This window comes from Salvelinus namaycush, chromosome 37, assembly GCF_016432855.1.
Source record: "Salvelinus namaycush isolate Seneca chromosome 37, SaNama_1.0, whole genome shotgun sequence".
In the NCBI taxonomy this organism is placed as follows: Eukaryota; Metazoa; Chordata; class Actinopteri; order Salmoniformes; family Salmonidae; genus Salvelinus; species Salvelinus namaycush.
Window position 1 is genome coordinate 10,907,181 of NC_052343.1, and position 21,547 is coordinate 10,928,727.

The following is a 21,547-nucleotide window of genomic DNA, read 5'->3' on the forward strand; positions in this document are numbered from 1 at the left end:
TGTGTAGGCTATTTACTGTAGGTTCCAGCTTACATGTTGGCCTCTGAAGTTTCCATTTACCACCAGAAGCACTTCTAGAAAGTATCACTTTACATCTTTAAGTTCATATTTGAGTCTCCCATATTTGAGTCTCCCATATTTGAGTCTTCCATATTTGAGTCTCACATATTTGAGTCTCTCATATACTACCATGCTTTTGTTTCTCTTCACTGGCCTCACTGGCCTTCCAACCATTCCACTCTGTTTTCTAAACTGTTTTCATCAAGGCACTAAAAAAGATGGTTAAAAGTTTTCTCCCAGGTTTTCACATTCCCTGACCCACATAGTACAGCTGGTTTTGTAGGCTTCAATTGTACATGTTTCTTAGCCAAAGCCTTGTGTAATGAGCACGTTTGGGTTCAATGTGGATATTCTTCAGAAACCAAACTCTGCTTTGTGGAATTTCATGGCATTTCTTGTTGTTTGTCGTATAACATTTATTGGTTTTAAAACGAGAGTTTGAGTGTTTTTGAAATATTATTACTCTCTTATTTCAAGTGAAATTGTTTGTCTGTCCATGTTCTGTCTGACTGACGGAGATTTTTTTAAAGTATGACTACTTTTAAGACTTCAAAACCCCTACAACAATGCAGAATATAATAAAAAGTTGACACAACAAAAACATCAAATACTGAAAGAGATTGAGATGCCGTGAAAAGGGTCAATGGACGCTTTAAAGCTGTGTGAAGTTGTGTGAAGTTTCATCTGAGTCAGGAAGCAAGCCATTATCCTCACTGTGTCACAAAACCTTTGTTTTAATTCCTGAATGTTGTTCACTGAGAAAGAAACTCTACCAGCGTGCCTTGCTGGCAGCACAGCGGATCTTCGTCTGACGTCACACCTGCAGGCCCACCAGATCAAAGAATTCAAAGGTATCTTAATCTGTGGAGACAGAGTGGTTAAACACACAACTCAGGCTCTTTTTCAAGCGTTTTTCAAACCAGTTTCACTCGTTTCTAGCAGAAATGTGAGAAGCTAGAGGTGAGGTGTGGCATCGGCGTCGTCTAAATGAGAGGTTTCTAAATGAAGCAGAGCTGTAATTAGCAGTAAAAGCTCGTCAGCCGCAGCGCCTCAGGGAAAGGCAATGCACGCAACAGAGCAAGGAACAGAAAATGGTCGGCATTCATTCCTAATCATTTAAAGGAGCTTAAAGAGGCAGCGTTTATTCATTAGCTCTAATTGCAAGTTGAATGATTAACTGAGTGATTGCTTTTGGTGATTGATCAGTTGTGGTTACTACTCTGATGCTTTTGAGGCACTACCCTTCAGAATTGATGTAGATATGAACCTAGTATAAGTAACTTTATGTATTGTATTGTATTACATGTACAAAACCCCTCTTCTCATGGTCCTTTGAGCCGGATTTGAACCAGCAACCATTTCACATCCTAAATGTGGGGGCTGTTGTACAAACCCTTTCCATCTCTTTTTTCTGCATTGTTTATTAAGTTGTGATGATTCTGAGTGAAGGGTTGAGTACTAGGGTTCAATGCCAGTCAGTTCCTTAAGGACTCTTAAATACAGCTTATTACAACATTCTTAGTACAATGTACATTCTACTATAGTACAAGTATTAGTACATTATAGTATATGATAGTATTAGTATCATGTACTTACATCCAGCTCATTGATGAATGACCCCTGGCTTCCCATTGTCTTCCGACAGGTGGTGGCGTCACCTAACACAACAGTCTATCTGACGTAAAACAATGTTTCCTTGATGAATGACACACTGCAATAGACAGGACGAAAACTAACATTCCACATATTCAACCAACATACGCCAAATTCTACCTCAAAATGTCCCTCGACTGTCTTTGAAACCCACTGACCACTTGTTCTAGGACCACCAACACACACAGGGCTCCCTCAGGACCAGCTTTCACATCCACTGTCGCAAACTGCAGGCAGCTCCCAGACTGATCTCAGATTACTGACCTTGCCACTCCTCTGCTCTCGCCTCACCTCTGTGTTCCAGTCGGTGTCTGCCCAGGGACCTCCCTCTGACGGTCCAGTCCTGCATCCTCGCTAAGGACTGTAAGCTGAGCGAGTGGGCAGACTGGGGCCCCTGCTCCAAGGCCTGTCTAGACCCAGACCCTGAGTCCCCCCGGGGCCAACGCTCCAGGACCAGACGCGTGCACCAGTTCTCCGTGGGGGAGGGGGAGGACTGTCCGCCGCTGGAGGAGACGGAGCCATGTGACCCCCAGGGGGATGGAGTACTGCCCTGCGCCACGTGAGTGTCACTTAGTGTCATGAGGATGTGTGGCTGTATGTGTGGAAGTTATAGTTTTACACTAAATATATGGTAAGAAAGATACGGAACATTTATGGTAGGCCTAGAGCTTGAACGTGGGTTAAGTCAATGTTGTATTAGTGGAATTTAAAATTATGAAATGTCGTGTCCAAATGTAATGTATTACACAGTAGTACCAGTGTGTCGAAAGATACTACCGTACATAGTTCAGGAACCTGATAGGCCTCCAGGAAGTTTTCAACAAATTGGAACCACTTAGTGCACTAACATCCCAAAGTCTACTGGATTCTCACTGACAGAGGTGATACATTCATCCTGTGGATTTCCCATTAGCTACTTCACCTAGCTAATTCGCTCTCCTGGGTGGCCCTTATGAGTTTGTTTGTGTGGGCCTGTGTCTGTGGTGGAGGAGAGAGCATATGGAGAAAGATTGGTGCAAGTGTTTGAGCTTTTGCCAGACACGACTCCAGTCAAGTGGAGTCTATGACAATATTGTCTATCCTGTAACCTGCCACGCAAACACACACACACACACACAGATCATATCCCGTCTTTACACAACCATTCACACAACACTTGAGCTTTCCTGTTCCGATTCTGCGAAATACTTCAAAACCACACCATCTATAAAACTATCAGTCGTGACATAGCCTTTAAAATGTATTATTTTTATGACTAAAATGTATATTTTCATATTACTCATGTGTTACATGGATTGGAAGCAATTAGCCAAACATGGAGCTGATAGCTATTGAAGTTGTAGTGGAGCGATAAGGATTAGTGTAATTCAAGTTTGGCAGCTGCAGCCTCAGATGCAGGTAGAACAGATCAACACACAAGTCACAAATGTGTTTTTATAGCACAGACATGTCAGGGATTTGATTAGCTAAAGAAACATCAGTCAGATTTTAAATGTGTTTCGACAGCAAAACACCCACACACCCATCTCTGTCACCGTCACAGTTACACCTGGAGGACTACAGAGTGGAGCGACTGTAGGGTGGATTCATTGCTAAGCCAACAGGACCGTCGGCGTAGCAACCAGACTGGCCTGTGTGGGGGAGGCCTCCAGAATCGAGAGGTGTACTGTGTCCAGGCCAACGCCGAACTACTGACCTACCTCAACAACCTCAAAGACAAAGATGGTAATGAGGCTTTTCTATATATAACACTTTTCCATAACAAAGTCTTTCCTATATATAAGGGACTGATCAAAGGTGTCATAAAAAAATATGCGCCCCTCCCCAACGTAAAAATATTTTCACATGACCCTCCCCTTGTACATTAAAATAAATGGAACACCCTTCCCCCTCATAGAATTAACTCTAAATCACGTTTACGACCCTGTGTTTATAAACGTGGATATCGACTTCAGCATACTTTTGTTTCACAGTCGAGGGGCCAAAAAGTCAGGGGTTCGCCGACTACCCCAGACGAGCCATATTTATAATTATATAAAAAGAGTTTACCACCAACAGGTTTCTGTGCCAATGCACCACACAATCAATAAACAAAGCAGACCGACTTCTGGCACTTCCACATCATGGTTTGTGTTTTCAACACCACAATAAATAGACTATATGTCAATCTTGACAAACAGAAAATACTTCCCTCCCTACCTTGTAGGCCTACCCAGTATAGAAGGCTTGACAATCTCTGAATGACATTCAACTTTTTAGTGTTTTGTAACAGATGACTCTTTCAGTTTGGATTGATTGGTTGATTTTATTTGTCAGTAAAAAATATATACATATATACACAAAGATTTTTTAAATAAGTCTGGGACTTATGTCCATTGTGGTCCCTATTTTCTACATAAATACATATACTTACATTACAGAGATAGAGACAAATTACAGAGATACAGACACATTACAGAGATAGAGACAAATTACAGAGATACAGACACATTACAGAGATAGAGACAAAAAAATGCTCAACTTCCAGATGAGTATGAGGGAGGAGTTTAAGTACAATTCGTACCAGCTTGTTTGGCTGGTAGAATATTCTTAAGATGTTTAGGGCTGCTGGTGAACCGTGAGGTGCAGGCATAATCAAAGCCACACGGGACTAGCGCACTAGCTAGGTTTCCATCCAATTGGCGACAGATCTTCTAAAATCTTCATAAAAACAATATGCCATTTGAGAGTTTTCTTTAGGAAACAACATGACAGGGAAGATGTTAATTTACCGGACATCCATATGCATTCAGATCCGACCTGGCGCGTCCAGCTCCATCAATAGACGAGGGATATTGGCCAAATGAGCCACATTTACCTGTCCTTAAACAACCTATAGCAAATTACAAAAACACTATTCCTTGTGTTTCGATGTGTAGCATATGCAAAACTTTATAGCCTATTTTTTATTGGTTTATAGGCTACTTTCCTAAAACAATAATTGTCCACCTCACAGTTCAGCTATCAGAAATTTGAGCACTACATGTATCAGCGCTTAGATGTCCACTGTATGATATTAACATTTGAATAAATATATATAGCCTATATAAAGGAAGAGAAGCTTAGACCTAACCCTAGAGCGATAGAGAGAGATATGCCGGTGACATGCTATGACACCGACAAGCATTTCTTTATGTGAGATGGCTACTGCGTCTGCTATACAGATATAGAATGTAGAAGTAGAATTAGTTCATTTTCAATCAGAATATTTTGTATAAAGATAAGCATTATATTGTTAGATTATAGAAGTAACTCTGGTAGGCCTGAAACAAGTCTTCCTCACCTCAAGTTCAACTGTCAGAGTCCAATTGGAGCGCCGGGGCACGCTGCCTTCATATCATAGGCCTGCAGTAGCTAAAGCTTTATAATAGCCACGCCATAACAAATGTTTCTAAATTGTATTAGGGTAATATCAAAAGTAAGTCAAGTCATTGTTTATAGGGAAAATACAAGCAGAAGAGAAAATGTAAATCATGGAAAAAACGCAGTGCCCTTCCCTGTGCCCAATAAAAAAACACACAACCCTCCCCTATTTCGGACCACACCTTCCCCAAGTAAATTTCGATCTTTCCCTACCACTTTCCTATAACAAAGTCTTTCCTATGTAAAACTGTCTCAACACCAAAATACGGATGCATATCTGATGGCGTTATGTTCATTAACCATTCAACCATCTCATGTGTAATAATCAACATCAAAGAAGACTATGCTATAACGTGACAAATTTTGCCCCACCTCTGATATTGTTGCATGTCTCAAGTCTGTAAAGGTTGTACGAAACAGTCCCAAACATTTCACAACAAAGAAAAAAATTGTTACATGTTGGCACACCAAACTATTTCAGCATCATTGTCTCGTGTCTAACAAATTCAGTAACACATATTGTCATGTACAGTATTCACAGTTCCATACCTTGTGTCCATTCTGACATTTCCTAACACCAGCAGTATCTGAATAACACCATTAAAATCCCGCTTTGTGGTCTACAATTAGTGTAGCCATTACAGAATTACCATAGCAACTCTTGAACACTGCATACTACAGCGAGAGGCAACAGGGGAAGTGGAGCTCCTTTCATAACATAACCTGATTTGTGCATCGTCAACTGTCCTGGTGTGACTCTTAAGCCTTAGAAAAGTGAGAACACTTCGGCTTTGACACTCAGACCTGTCAAGCCCAGTTTAAGTCAATGCTGCACTGGTAATTATATTACCAAGGATTCTAAAACTAAGCACCACCAGTGGAGATGGTGTGAGAAAAACACAAAGCATTTCCATTACGCAAGAAGCACAATTAGCTAGTATATCAAATAAAATAAAATTTTATTGGTCACATACACATGGTTAGCAGATGTTAATGTGAGTGTAGCGAAAGGCTTGTGCTTCTAGTTCCGACCATGCAGTAATATCTAACAAGTAATCTAACAATTTCACAACAACTACCTTATACACACAAGTTTAAAGGAATGAATAAGAATATGTACATATAAATATATGGATGAGCGATGGCCGAACGGCATAGCCAAGATGCAGTAGATGGTATAGAGAACAGTATATACATATGAGATGAGTAATGTAGGGTATGTAAACATTATATAAAGTGGCATTGTTTAAAGTGACTAGTGATACATTTATTACATCCCATTTTTAATTATTAAGTGGCTAGAGATTTGAGTCAGTATGTTGGCAGCAGCCACTCAATATATATCAGGAGATGTTCCTGTCGTTGGAACGGTAATTGTTGGTGAAGTGATAATTATATTCTGACAATATTTTTTGTGCACAGGAGAAAGTGCTAATTTGAGCTTGAAGGGGGCAATCTGCAGTTCAAACAACAACAAAGTGTTAACCCCGCCACTGATTTGGTAAACAGCTGAGGGATGGGGCTGGAGAAATGTAATCATTTTCAAATTCGATGCAAGGACTACTATAGCTTTAGTTTCAACCATGTTTTGAGGCTATACAGTGTATTTTTACAATTACAGTGTTTACAAACATTGGAGTAAAACAAGTTTATATTTCCGGTTCGGATGGGGTAAACAGTTTGAGGCATTTTTAAGTTCTATTCTTCAAGGATCAATGTGTATATATCATTCATTTAAAAGTTTTTAAAAACTGTGTAGAAATCACATATTGCCCCTTTAAGTATGATGAAGATAGACGTATCTCTCCTGTTGTGACCGATACACCACAAGACACAAGTACACACACAAACTCTGTGTGTCATGTCATACACAGTACACACAGCTGTAACGGCAGCCTTCCTCCTCTTCGTCTGAAGAGGTGTAGCAGGGATCGGACCAAGACGCAGCGTATTCCGTGTTCAACATGATTTAATCAACAAGACGGAAACTGTGAACACTTACAACAATACAAATGTGGCAAACCGATACAGCCCTATCTGGTGCAGAGAAAACACAGAGACAGGAAACAACCACCCACAAACCCCAACACAAAACAAGCCACCTATATATGATTCCCAATCAGAGACAACACAAAACATCTGCCTCTGATTGAGAACCATATTAGGCCAAACATAGAAACAGACAAACTAGACACACAACATAGAATGCCCACCCAGCTCACGTCCTGACCAACACTAAAACAAGCAAAACACACAAGAACTATGGTCAGAACGTGACAACAGCAGTGTTATCTACAGTGCCTTCAGAAGTATATTTACACCTCTTGGCTTTTTTCACATTTTGTTGGGTTACAATGTGGAATTAAAATGTATTTAATTGTCATTTTTTGTCATCTATCTCCATGAAATACTCTAATGTCAAAGTGGAAGAAGAATTATATATATATTTTTAAATGTAATGGAAAATAAAGCACTAATATGTCTTAATTAGATAAGTATTCAACCCACTGAGTCAATACATGATAGAATCACCTTTGGCAGCAATTACAGCTGTGAGTCTTTCTGAGCAAGTAGCTAAGAGCTTTGCACACCTGGATTGTACAATATTTGCCCATTAGTCTTTGAAAAATTATTCAAGCTCTTTTAAGTTGGTTGTTGATCATTGCTAAACAGCCATTGTTAAGTGTTGCCATAGATTTTCAAGCCGATTTAAGTCAAAACTGTAACTGTAGGTCACTCAAGAACATTCAATGTTGTCTTGGTAAGCAACTCCAGTGTATATTTGGCCTTGTGTTTTAAGTAGTTGTCCAGCTGATAGATGACTTTGTCTCCCAGTGTCTGTTGGACAGCAGACTGAACTGAACTGAACGTTTTCCTGTAGGATTTTTTGTTTATTTTTAGCCCCCAAAAAACTCCCTAGTCTTTGCCTATGCCAAGTATACCCATAACATGATGCACCCATCACCATACTTGAAAATATGAAGAGTGGTACTCAGTGATTTGTTGTGTTGGATTTGACCCAAACATAACGCTTTGTATTCAGGACAAAAAGTTATTACTTTAGTGCCTTATTGGAAACCGGATGCATGTTTATTGGAAAATGTTTATTCTGTACAGGCTTCCTTCTTTTCACTCTCATTTATGTTAGTAGTTTGGAGTAACTACAATGTTGTTGATCCCTCCTCAGTTATTTCCTATCACAGCTATGAAACTCTTTAACTGTTTTAAAATCCCCATTGGCCTCATGGTGAAATCCCAACAGACTCCCTAAGAAATCCCTAAGCGGTTTCCTTCCTCGCCGGCAACCGAGTTTGGAAAGGTACCTGTATCTTTGTAGAGACTGGGTGTATTGATTTATCATCCAAAGTGTAATTAACTGCACCATGCTCATACTCAATGTCTACTTTCTTTTACCCATCTACCAATAGGTGCCCTTCTTTGTGAAATATTGGAAAACCTCCCTTGTCTTTGTGGTTGAAATTCACTGCTCAACTGAGGGACCTTACAGATAATTGAAGGCATGGAGAACAGAAATGAGACAGTCATTCAAAAATCATGTTAAGCACTATTATTGCAGTCCATGCATTTTATTATGTGACTTGTTAAATAAACTTTTACTCCTGAACTTATTTAGGCTTTCCGTAACAAAAGGGTTGGAGACTTATTGCCTCAAGACATTTCAGCTTTTTTAAATGAATATATTAACATTTCTAATAAACATAATTCCACTTTGACATTATGGGGTATTGTGTGTGGATCAGTGACACAAAATCTCAAATGAATCAATATTAAATTCAGGCTGTCACACAACAACATCTGGAAAAAGTCAAGGGGTGTGAATAGTTTCTGAGTAAATGCTTGCCTCTACTACTGTCGTATGTCTTTACGTCACTACCGCAATTTGGGCTTCTTTGCATTGACAACAGTCTCTCTCTCTCTTTCTATCTCTCTTCTAAACATAGATACTGAAACCACATCTTTTCCTCCTGCATGTTGAAACACACGTTGCGTTGGTATGCAGTTAAAGACTGACTGACATTAAAGGAGAATGTACTAATGATTTTGATTAAATGTATGTGTATGTTTGTGTTCCCACATGTGTCTGTGTGTGTGCGTGTGTGTGTGTGTGGGAGTTAGAAGGGAGAGTGTTCTTATCTTCCTGGCGCAGGATTCCTCTTCCTCCCCATCAGGGGGGTAATCTCCCCAGCTGGCACGTAGATAGAGGCAGACACAGGCAGACAGTGCCTCAGTGAAGTCTACAGCAACCACCACTGCATGCATAAACTAAATCACCACTCTCCTAGAAGAACACATCCTTAAACACAGGTCCAGGATCACCTTACCCTCCCTAAATCCAAACCTTAACCATTCTAGAGGGGAAAATCCAAAACTGACTGTTGATCAGTTTCTAGGGGTAACTAGACTGATCTTATTAGAGCACCTTCAATCTACATTTTTAAAGATCGACAAGTGTATCCCTGCAGCGCTTCCCATCCTTATTCTTTCTACAAGCCTCATACTCATATTGGAAAACCGCTAGACTCCTGTAACAGCACTTAACGTATGCCTCAACTTCCAAAACCCTCTCCCTTTCCAGTGACAGTGTTGCTTATAGTTGTATCTCCCTGTGCCTGCAGAGGGTCAGACCTCAAACCAGCAGAAGCCTAGTGTTCCCCCTCTTCTATCCATCAGCTTTGAAGTTACAGGTAGGTGCTTTAGACCAATCCGAACCTCCCCTCTCTGCCTTGTAGGTGCTTTAGACCAATCCGAACCTCCTCTCTCTGCCTTGTAGGTGCTTTAGACCAATCCGAACCTCCTCTCTCTGCCTTGTAGGTGCTTTAGACCAATCCGAACCTCCCCTCTCTGCCTTGTAGGTGCTTTAGACCAATCCGAACCTCCTCTCTCTGCCTTGTAGGTGCTTTAGACCAATCCGAACCTCCTCTCTCTGCCTTGTAGGTGCTTTAGACCAATCCGAACCTCTCCTCTGCCTTGTAGGTGCTTTAGACCAATCCGAACCTCCCCTCTCTGCCTTGTAGGTGCTTTAGACCAATCCGAACCTCCCCTCTCTGCCTTGTAGGTGCTTTAGACCAATCCGAACCTCCCCTCTCTGCCTTGTAGGTGCTTTAGACCAATCCGAACCTCCTCTCTCTGCCTTGTAGGTGCTTTAGACCAATCCGAACCTCCTCTCTCTGCCTTGTAGGTGCTTTAGACCAATCCGAACCTCCTCTCTCTGTATTCTTCTCCTCCTTGCTGTTTCTCTGTTCTACTTTTTTCCTTTCCATTCCTAATAATGTTTCTCAATTGAAGTATGTACTGTTAGCATGCATTTCTGTTTTGATGGATGATACTATGACAGTGTTTTGATAGGTTGGTCTCTCCGCAGATTTTGCGTCTCAAGTAGTGTCGTTTTCTGAAACACCAACATGCGTTTTCAACTAAGTTTGAGCATAAACGGTTTCAAGAAGTGGTACGGAAAAAGGACAACAAAGTATTTGCCTGGCACATCGGGACAAGTTTTTAAGCTTTTGTGGGAATGGTGAAATAACTCAGTGTTGTTTTTCCAAATGGAATATGCAAAGCATCTGTAAGATGTTTTCCCCCTGTTTTTCTGCTCTGGCACACAATAAGCAGCACTCACATTAGTTGCGGTAGGGACATTTGTTATTGTAGCTTCAATACAATGCAGGAAATACAAGTACATTGTATAAGTCGTGTAATGAAGATACTGGGTTTTTCTTCATCACAAACACCACTAATCTGTTGGTCGACAATTTCTATTCAGAATGGATTGATGTACTTAGATTTAAGTCTGTTCTGCACACTAATAATACAAGGATTATCAGGCTTACCAAATGCAGTATTTGACCATTTGTAAGGGAATAATTCCTTTTGCATATCAATTTCAAAGCTGTGCTTTATACGCTCGGTAGAATTCTTTTTCAGCTCTCTTGACTTGATAAGACTCGAAGCACTGAATGTATTGTTGGAGCTGTCAGACTTAGGGAGAGAGACGTGTGAGGACATCTTGATCTTCACATCCGGCTTAGTGAGAAAGTGTGTTTGTGTACAAGTGTAATTGATTGAAAGTGTTGCAACCGTTGATGCAATGTTTGGATCATAGATCGAGTGTCTGTACGTGTGTTTGGATCATAGATTGAGTGTCTGTACGTGTGTTTGGATCATAGATTGAGTGTCTGTACGTCTGTTTGGATCATAGATTGAGTGTCTGTACGTCTGTTTGGATCATAGATTGAGTGTCTGTACGTGTGTTTGGATCATAGATTGAGTGTCTGTACGTGTGTTTGGATCATAGATTGAGTGTCTGTACGTCTGTTTGGATCATAGATTGAGTGTCTGTACGTCTGTTTAGATCATAGATTGAGTGTCTGTACGTCTGTTTGGATCATAGATTGAGTGTCTGTACGTGTGTTTGGATCATAGATTGAGTGTCTGTACGTGTGTTTGGATCATAGATTGAGTGTCTGTACGTGTGTTTGGATCATAGATTGAGTGTCTGTACGTGTGTTTGGATCATAGATTGAGTGTCTGTACGTGTGTTTGGATCATAGATTGAGTGTCTGTACGTCTGTTTGGATCATAGATTGAGTGTCTGTACGTCTGTTTGGATCATAGATTGAGTGTCTGTACGTGTGTTTGGATCATAGATTGAGTGTCTGTACGTGTGTTTGGATCATAGATTGAGTGTCTGTACGTGTGTTTGGATCATAGATTGAGTGTCTGTACGTGTGTTTGGATCATAGATTGAGTGTCTGTACGTGTGTTTGGATCATAGATTGAGTGTCTGTACGTGTGTGTGCACATATACAGGTGTGTGCAAGTGTGTGCGTACGTGCATTTGTGCATGTGCATGTGTGTGTGTGTACGTCTGTTCGTGTCCACATGTGTGCCCACGCGCCTCTGAACATTGCATCTGTGCGTGTATGTGTTCATATGCTGTGGCTGAGGGGTGTAAATTTGACAGTGTAGCCAATGGTAGTGGATTTTGCTTTGGACAATCTGTTAGGAGATCAAGAGCCTTTGTTGCATCAACCAGAACAACCAGCACTGTGCTTTGTTCCAAAACAGCTTTGATGTGACAGACACACAAAACCACTCACCAACTTTCCACTCCAACTTTCAAACAAACCCATTTATTCAAGTGCATTTAAGAAACATCCAGAAAATGGCGTCTCACAGTCGGCTTCACTTATCCTCCTGCCGAGAAAAACAATCTCTCTTTTGTTCCTTTGCGTGAAGAGAAGTTCCTCTGCGGGAATATATGCATCGTGTACACAGCTTCTAAATCTGAAGCGCGACAACAGGGGAATCATAGCACCGGATTATTCTTCATAGAATATGTATGAGAGGAGACACTGCAGCTCTTTCACACCTTCGGTACAGCCTTCATGTGTCTTCAGTGAGAGCGGTGGGCCTGTTTCAAGTGTTAGATTGCGCTGAAAGGTTCATCAGAGTTCATTTATCACCCTGAAATGCTAACAGTATGCTAACAGGGGGAAACGAAAAACAAAGGGAAATGACAGCACTTCACAGACTGTAGACCTTTACTGTGGGTTTCATGTGCTCTCTTCTAGGACCTTGTTTTTTGTTTAACTAGGCAAGTTAGTTAAGAATTTTATTTTATTTTCAATGACGGCCTAGGAACAGTAGGTTAACTGCTTTGTTCAGGGGCAGAACAACAGATTTTTACCTCGTCAACTGAGGGATTCGATCTTGCAACCTTTTGATTACTAGTCCAACGCTCTAACCACTAGGCTACAGGCGTGCATTGAAGTAAAAACCAACGTTTTTTTCCATTTTGCATTTTCCTCTGCATTATCATAACCAAGAACACTAGTAAACATTCTGCATAAAGACAAGTACGGGATAAGATCAAACAGACAAATGGAAAATATACTCAGTCGATTCCAAGAAAATACTTAAATACCACTGCTGTATCTAATCTAACAGTTCATCTGTTTCTCAGTATATTTGTTCATCTATTTCTCTGTATTTGTCTGGGTATATCGTAATATTTCAGAATATATCAGTATATGTATGACTATGTTAGTATGACTATGTTAGTATGTACAATCCCCTAAGTATTTGTTTGGACAGTGAAGCTAAAATGTTTAGTTTGGCTCTATACTCCAGCATTTTGTATTTCAGATCAAATGTTTCATACAGAATGTCACTTTTTGTTTGAGGGTTTTTTCAAACATATCTGTTTTACTGTTAAGAAATAAAAAATACTTTATGTATCTAGTCTCCTCATTTGAAGGTGTCAAGTAGTCGGACAAATTCACTTATACAGTATGTGTATTAAAGTTGATAAATGAAAGCCATATTTCTAGCATACAATGATTACATCAAGCTTTTGCAGTTTGTTTTGGTTGCGTTTCAAATTATGTTGTGCCCAATAGAAATGAATGGTAAATAATGTATCTTTATTTTTAACTCTGCATTGTTGGAAAAGGCCCCGTTATTCTACTGTTAGTCTACACCTGTTGTTTATGAAGCATTTGACAATTTTGATTTGATTTGATTTAATGTGTACCATGATTACAGATAATCATGAACGAATCGTGAACAATGATGAGTGAGAAAGTTAGAGGCATAAATACCCCCCCCCCCCCATCCAAAATGCTAATGGTGAGAGGTTAGCATGTCTTGGGGGTATGATATTTGTGCCTTCTGTAACTTTGTCACTCAAATGGGGGGACTACATACATCAAGTGCTTTAATTTCTAAACAGACTTGTATGAAATACCCTTAAATTAAAGGTAACACTCTGTTCTGTCTCCTCATGAAACATTTGATCATTTTAATGAAATTGAAAATGTAATGTTTTAGCTTTACTGTCAAAATAAATACATAAGGGAATGTACATATACAGTATTTCGGGAATATATCAGTATATTTCTGACTATACTGTAAGTATATTTGTATGCCTGTCCCTTATTTCCATGTCCCTAGCATCCCGTCCTGTGGACAGCAAGCTGTGTGGGGGTCCCATCCCCAACACGTCCCAGCTGTGTCACATCCCCTGTCCCATCGAGTGTGAAGTGTCTCCATGGGGGGCCTGGGGACCCTGCACCTATGAGAACTGTGATGTCCAAGAAGGGAAGAAAGGTGTGTGGATAAGGCTTCGAGTGGGACTACTGTATGTCGATCACACTTTATTTGGATAGTCCCATATAGATGATCTACAGATGGTCACACTATCAACAAACAATCAAATGCTTGCTAAGGTTAGGGTTAGGTTTAGAATAAAGGTTACGTAAGAGTTAAGTTCAGGGTTGGGATAATGGTTAAGGTTAGGGCTAGGGTTAGGCTTAGTGGATAGTTAATTGAAGTTATTGAACATCTACTGAACACCTATAAACCATTTATAAACAAGGCACTGTTTCAGAAGGTTATACAGTAATTAACAGTGAATATATAGTAGTTGGTGTTATTGTAGCCATCGTAAAGTCCTCTTAAACAAACATATTCTGGCATAAATGTAGTATCTAACATCTGTGAGTGGTTCAACACCCACATGATAATTACACGCTGGCTCTTCGCAATGAAATCCTCTTGTTTGTATCAATGTATGGTCAATTTGATCACAGTATGTGTTAAAGTGCAAACAATTAACTAGGCAATTACTTGCTTGCACTTGTACACTAATCCCAGTCTTATCATAGTAACATATCTTATTATTCCATTTTGAGAGAGCTGTTGAAGAGATCAATTCCAAAGGAGAAAAATAATTTTTCATTCTACATTTTTCATATTAAATTGAATTATGTGTCTTTTTCCATTCGGCAGGTTTTAAACTGAGGAAACGGGAGATGAGCAATGAGCCAACAGGTGGACCAGGGAACTGCCCTCACCTGGTGGAGGCTGTCCCATGTGACGAACCCAGCTGCTGGGACTGGCGCCTGGTCAGACTGGATGAGTGTATCCCCGACGGGGAGCTGCCGTGTGGCTCCGGGACACAGATACCTCAGGTCCAGTGTGTCAACAGCACCGGTGAGGAAAATCATGGTAATAACTAATTATCGGCTAAAGATTATTTCAATTGGATTTTTCCTTCGTTAATTCCGTTAAACTCAGTCTCCATAATCGTTGCTGTGTGATTGTAGATTAAGCTCTGTGATTGCAGTCTATAGGTTTATTGATTTGGTTACTGCACATTACAGAGTCCTTTATTTTCAGTGGAGGTTTGCTTGACTAATTCATGTATAACACAGCCAACAGGCAAAACTGACTGAAATGACGTTGTTACAACCAGAAAATGGTTGAAATGTTGTCATTAAGACGTTATTTCAACCAGTTATGCCTGCTAAGCTAGCATAGTACAATAAAACTGTACTATAGTATTCTGACTTATTATTATGCTCAGAATCCACCACATTGTTAGCTCAGCTCCCTGATCCCCCCCCAAGAGTAGCTCACCACTTCCAGATTAACTATTTACATCTGTGATGAATAAAGGTGTCCGCAGGCTTCCCAGCCGAAACAGTTCGGAAAAGTTTGTGCATACAGTGCGTTCGGAGAGTATTCAGACCCCTTGACTTTTTCCACATTTTGTTACGTTACAACCTTATTATCAAATTGATCAAATAAAAAGGTGTCCTCATCAATCTACAACAATACCCCATAATGACAAAGCGAAGTTTGCAAATTTCTTAAAAATAAAAAACAGAAATAACTTATTTACATAAGTATTCAGACCCTTTGCTATGAGACTCGAATTCGAACTCAATTGCATCCTGTTTCCATTGATTAACCTTGAGATGTTTCTACAACTTGATTGGAGTCCACCTGTGGTAAATTCAATTGATTGGACATGATTTGGAAAGGCACACACCTGTCTATATAAAGGTCCCACAGTTGACAGTGCATGTCAGAGCAAAAACCAAGCCATGAGGTTGAAGGAATTGTCCGCAGAGCTCCGAGACAGGATTGTGTCGAGGCACAGATCTGGATCTGGGGAAGGGTACCAAAAGATTTCTGCAGCGTTGAAGGTCCCCAAGAACACAGTTGCACACAGAACACAGTTGCCTCCTTCAATCATTCTTAAATGGAAGAAGTTTGGAACCACCAAGACTCTTCCTAGAGCTGGCCGCCCAGCCAAACTGAGCAATCGGCGGAGAAGGGCCTTTGTGAGGGAGGTGACCAAGAGCTCTAGAGTTCCTCTGTGGAGATGGGAGAAACTTCCAGAAGGACAACCATCTCTGCAGCACCCCACCAATCAGGCCTTTAAGGTAGAGTGGCCAAATGGAAGCTACTCCTCAGTAAAAAGCACATGACACCCCGCTTGGAGTTTGCCAAAAGGCTCCTAAAGACACGCAAACCATGAGAAACAAGATTCTCTGCATGATGAAACCAAGATTCAACTCTTTGGCCTGAATGCCATGTCTGGAAGAAACCTGGCACCATCCCTACGGTGAAGCATGGTGGTGGAATTATCATGCTGTGGCGATGTTTTTCAGTGGCAGGGACTGGGAGACTAGTCAGAATCAAGGGAAAAATGAACGGAGCAAAGTAGAGAGAGATCCTTGATGAAAACCTGCTCCAGAGTGCTCAGGACCTCAGACTGGGGCTACGGTTCACCTTCCAACAGAACAATGACCCTAAGCACACAGCCAAGACAATACAAAAGTGGCTTCGGGACAAGTCTCTGAATGTCCTTGAGTGGCCCAGCCAGAGCCCAGACTTGAACCCGATCTAACATATCTGGAGGGACCTGAAAATAGCTGCGCAGCAACGCTCCCCATCCACCAGACAGAGCTTGAGATCTGCAGAGAAGAATGGGAGAAACTCCCCAAATACAGGTGTGCCAAGCTTGTAGCGTCATACCCAAGAAGACTCGAGGCTGTAATCGCAGCCAAAGGTGCTTCAAAAAGTAAATACTTATGTAAATGTGATATTTAATTTAAAAAATTATGTACTTTTGCAAAAATTCTAAAAACCTGTTTTTGCTTTGCCATTATGGGTTATTGTGTGTAGATTGATGAGTGAAAAAAAATATGGAATACATTTTCGAATAAGGCTGTAATGTAACAAAATGTGGGAAAAAGGAAAAAGTCGAGGGGTCTGAATACTTTCCGAATGCACCGTATATTATGACAACATTTTTTGACATTTTTGTTTATTTTGAACTTCGGTGAGGGTTTTTTCGGCTGTTCGGGCACATACAATTTTTTATGGAGGCAAGTTCGGAGCCGAAGTCTACGCCCCCTTCGTCGGTGATTGGTCAACAGAAGAGAGTCTTCAATAAAGGCGACTAATTTTCAAGCACATTTTTTGATTGAGAAATACTGCACCAAACATCTTAGTTAGATGTAAAATTGAGTGGCTAAGATTTATCTTAGATTAATTATGATTATTTTGAGTAAATGTATACTGGCTACGGCATTTCAAAATGGACAAACAGTACTATTGACACTTTTTCTTGTTTTTCAAGCGAAGGTCTTTTAAGGGAGAATGCGAGCACACTCATTTAGTTTGGCTAACCGAGTTCAGCTAGGCACCAGCCGAACTGAAGCATGCTGATGCCTTAAATCAGGGTCTCACCCTCTGGATAAAAAATCAGATGTTGCTCAAGGTGACCTCTCTACCAACCCTCTAACATATGGCTATACTGTAACTGAGTGAAGAGCTGGGTACGACTAGAGAGAGAATGGTGGTTAGCCGCCCTGCCGTTTATCATGGCTGCCATTTATCATGGAGTTCTCTCCAGACGCCCTCCCCCACCTCACATCCCCCTCCCCGTCTCCTTTAACACTTCCCTAGCTCAGCATAGCCACATATTGCCCTCCCCCTTTTCACTCTCTCAGCCAGAGCAATTAAACCCTGCTCGCACTAAATCAAATCAATTCTCTCTGGCCCTGAGTCTCGGGGACTCCCTTAACTTTGTAGCTTCGTGGTTTTACTGCTCCACTTTACTACTGAAGAATGTTTGACTGAAGACAATGGCAGCCGCTGCAGAGAGATGCTGTCTGGGTTTTTCAGCAGATTTCAGAATGTGTGTGTGATTGACAAAGATGCTATGTTATCAATCCCAGGTATAGTCGCCATTCCTAGTTTGAGCGTTATGAACGAGATATAGAGAGATATCGAAGAGATACACAGAGAAAGATACAGGCACTGTAATGGATTGAGTCCAAATCATACTCCTACGATACTCCTTTGACAACGACCTCTTATCATCCTCCAAATTCGGAAAAACTGAAACATCCTACATTACATTGTCATCTCACCTCACACAGGACACACACTGTACATGTACATCCACTAGTGGAATTCAGGGTTATTGCCAGGTCAGGTGATGTCTTCCTAGAAGCTCTGTGAGAGGCACAACCTCTTTGTGTTTTTCTACCTATCTTGACTGGCGTTGACCGATTCCCCCCTGTCTCCACTGATATTTGTTGTGTTATGATTTTGTGCTACTTTTTGCCCTAGAGACTTTGGGCTCAATGTCTGTCTGCCGTACTGAGGCTGAATTTTATGAAACTGCCACACCAACAACAAACAGCCACACCGCAGACAAAAGTCTATACAAATGTCATTGAAACTCCACTGTCGATACTGAGCGTTTCTGATATATACTGATATTCACTGTTCTGACTAATTTAAAAGAAACTGTTTTTCTCAGTTCACTAAGCCTGGAGTTTTTCTAATAAAGGGTGTTCTGTTCGTTCATGTTTTTGCCACCGTGAGAGCCACTGAGTTTCCTTGTCACTTCACATTTCCACACTGTCTCGGTTCAGTCACGATTGGTTCCCTGAATGCTCCTCAAAGTGACATCTTAATGTAAAGGCGGGCCAATCGGAGGGTTTGAAGCTCAACTCATCCTCAGCCTGAAATTGCAAAAACCAACCGTCGAAAGATCCATATTTACTCTGCCGAGCCATTGTGTTGCTCGTTTTGTTTTTTGAAGTGTCTTGAATTCAGATCATTGCAACATGGTAGCCCTTTCCTAATATTTTTCCTAATTTCATAATGAATACACTTTTCAACAGAAAATCCGGTGTATCTATGTCAAACGGTTTGGTTATATTTCAGTCTTCTGTGATGTATATGAAGTGTAATATTGGGATGCAAACTCAAAGTGTTATACATTTCAACTCTATATCTGACATGGTACAGGTGACTGTAAGCTCATAACCATCTGTGTGAGGAACATACTTTTGTTTCAAAGTAGATTTGTTTGTGTGACCCTGATTTAGCCCACTACAGTAAAATGTTAACCTGTTAAAAGCACATACAGAATATGTGGCTTAATAGTATAACCCACTTAAGTGGTCATGAATCATAAATATGTAAGTGAAAAATGTTTAAGTCCCGTGTGAGTTTGTACTTACTATGTCCAAAGCTAATTCAGTATTCAGATCGAGTTGCGTTGAGAATAGCGACGTCATTATTAATATGTTGTACAGATTATCCTCGATAACCTTAACCCAGCACGTTATTAAACAGTTACCAAACATTTGATCTAGCTGTGATGTCAGAAGGAAGACAACAGATCAAGTTGAACGTCTGTGTTAATGAATTGTATGGGTTGAAATTGATTAGCATTCGATGACACTAAGGAAACAATATACAAACAACCCCACCAATGGACCAGAAAATTGTAGTGTGGTTTATCATATTGTAGACATTATAATGGAGGGTGGCAGTCAGCCTCGTGGTTTGAATCCCGAGCCGATCAGGCGAAAAAATCTGCCGATGTGCCTTGAGCAAGGCACTTAACCCTAATTGCTCCTGGAAATTGCTCTGGATAAGAGTCTGCTAAGTTATATAAAGTGTAGTACAATTACAGATTCTGTTTTTTTTAAAGATTTTTTTCTGTATTGAAAAAGTATATAACAGTTCAATCAATTATTGTTTTCTATTGTGCCACCCAGGTGACATGGTGGACAAGGAGTTGTGTGGGGGAGCCCCTGCCCCTGAGCCCATCGCCTGTGATGTGCCTTGCCCTAAGGACTGTGTCCTCAGCGACTGGACCTCCTGGTCCTCCTGCTCCCAAACCTGTTCCAGTAAAACCATCGAGGGCAAGCAGCTGAGGACCCGCTCCGTACTGGCCTACAACGCTGGCGAAGGTGACTATGAAACTATATACTGTAGATGGTGTACCGTCTGTACGGTCTGTATTGTATATCTACTGTAGTGTTCATTTACCATGTTAAGTGGGTCTTTCTCTTTGTATAGCTTTCAAGTCACACTGTCCTTTAAAGTGTCTGTTCCTCTGTCTGCTACTGTCTTTGACTGTCCCTCTGTATGTTACTGTCTGTTACTGCCTGTCTGTCTGTCCCTCTGTCTGTTACTGTATGTTACTGTCTGTTACTGTCTGTCTGTCCCTCTGTCTGTTACTGTATGTTACTGTCTGCTTCTGTCTTTTACTGTCCCTCTGTCTGTTACTGTATGTTACTGCCTGTCTTTTACTGTCCCTCTGTCTGTTACTGTATGTTACTGTCTGCTACTGTCTTTTACTGTCCCTCTGTCTGTTACTGTATGTTACTGCCTGTCTTTTACTGTCCCTCTGTATGTTACTGTCTGTTACTGCCTGTCTGTCTGTCCCTCTGTCTGTTGCTGTATGTTACTGTCTGTTACTGTATGTCTGTCCCGCTGTCTGTTACTGTTTGTTCATGTCTGTCTGTCTGTCTGTCTGTCTGTCTGTCTGTCTGTTACTGTCTGTTTGTTTGTCTGTCTGTCTGTACCTCTGTCTGTCACTATGATTTTTTGTTTTCATTGAAACATTTGGCTAAAAGTTGATCTGCATGTTGTTTACCTCCCCGCAGTAACTGCAATGGTCGTGGCATGGATCACAGTGATGGAGGGTAACCCTTGTGATTGAAATTAGCTGTTAGCTACATTTAACCTTAGCGATATGTTGGCAAATGACAAAATAATTGGATTTCTGTCAATGTTTATATACGTTACTGTAGTTATACCTCGACAACCTTTGGGCACTGTAGGTTTGATTTAAAATCCTAGTAACAATAGATGTAGTGAAAGAAGTAGTTGCTTTTGTTTTTGTACAGTAAGTAAGTATAACTCATTGTTCAAATGTATTTACACGTTCTCATATCTTGATGTGAGAATTTTGACATTCTATATCAATGTTTTCCAAAGGTCTTTCAAGGGTGCCAAAGTTTCCAAAGCTTTTAGGTACATTCTATTTTTATCTTTAAAATTTGTAATAGTACTAGTAGTAGTAGCAGTAGTAGTAGTAGTAGTAGTTCTATTAGTAGCAGTAGTAGTAGTAGTAGTACTAGTAGTAGCAGTAGTAGGTGATGAGTAGTGGATATTGTTAGCGTAGAGTGTTAGGTAGATGATTTAAAGGGGCAAATCATTGTTGAAACAATAAAAAAAGTACTCCCGTCACTGTTTCAGTAAAATGCTGAGGGATGGGGCTGGAGAAATGTAACTACTCTAAAAT

At 40.6% G+C, this 21,547-nt stretch overlaps 1 protein-coding gene across 1 annotated transcript in view; it reads left to right on the top strand.

Moving 5' to 3' along the window:
- The window catches only part of LOC120031609 (thrombospondin type-1 domain-containing protein 7A-like), a 93,192-nt gene that overhangs the window by 31,095 nt on the left and 40,550 nt on the right, over window positions 1-21,547 (top strand). Inside the window, exons 8-12 of the mRNA XM_038977414.1 lie at window positions 2,018-2,272; window positions 3,257-3,438; window positions 14,089-14,244; window positions 14,926-15,129; window positions 20,013-20,207. Coding sequence (XP_038833342.1) covers window positions 2,018-2,272; window positions 3,257-3,438; window positions 14,089-14,244; window positions 14,926-15,129; window positions 20,013-20,207 — 992 coding nt within the window. The remainder of the gene's footprint in view (window positions 1-2,017; window positions 2,273-3,256; window positions 3,439-14,088; window positions 14,245-14,925; window positions 15,130-20,012; window positions 20,208-21,547) is intronic.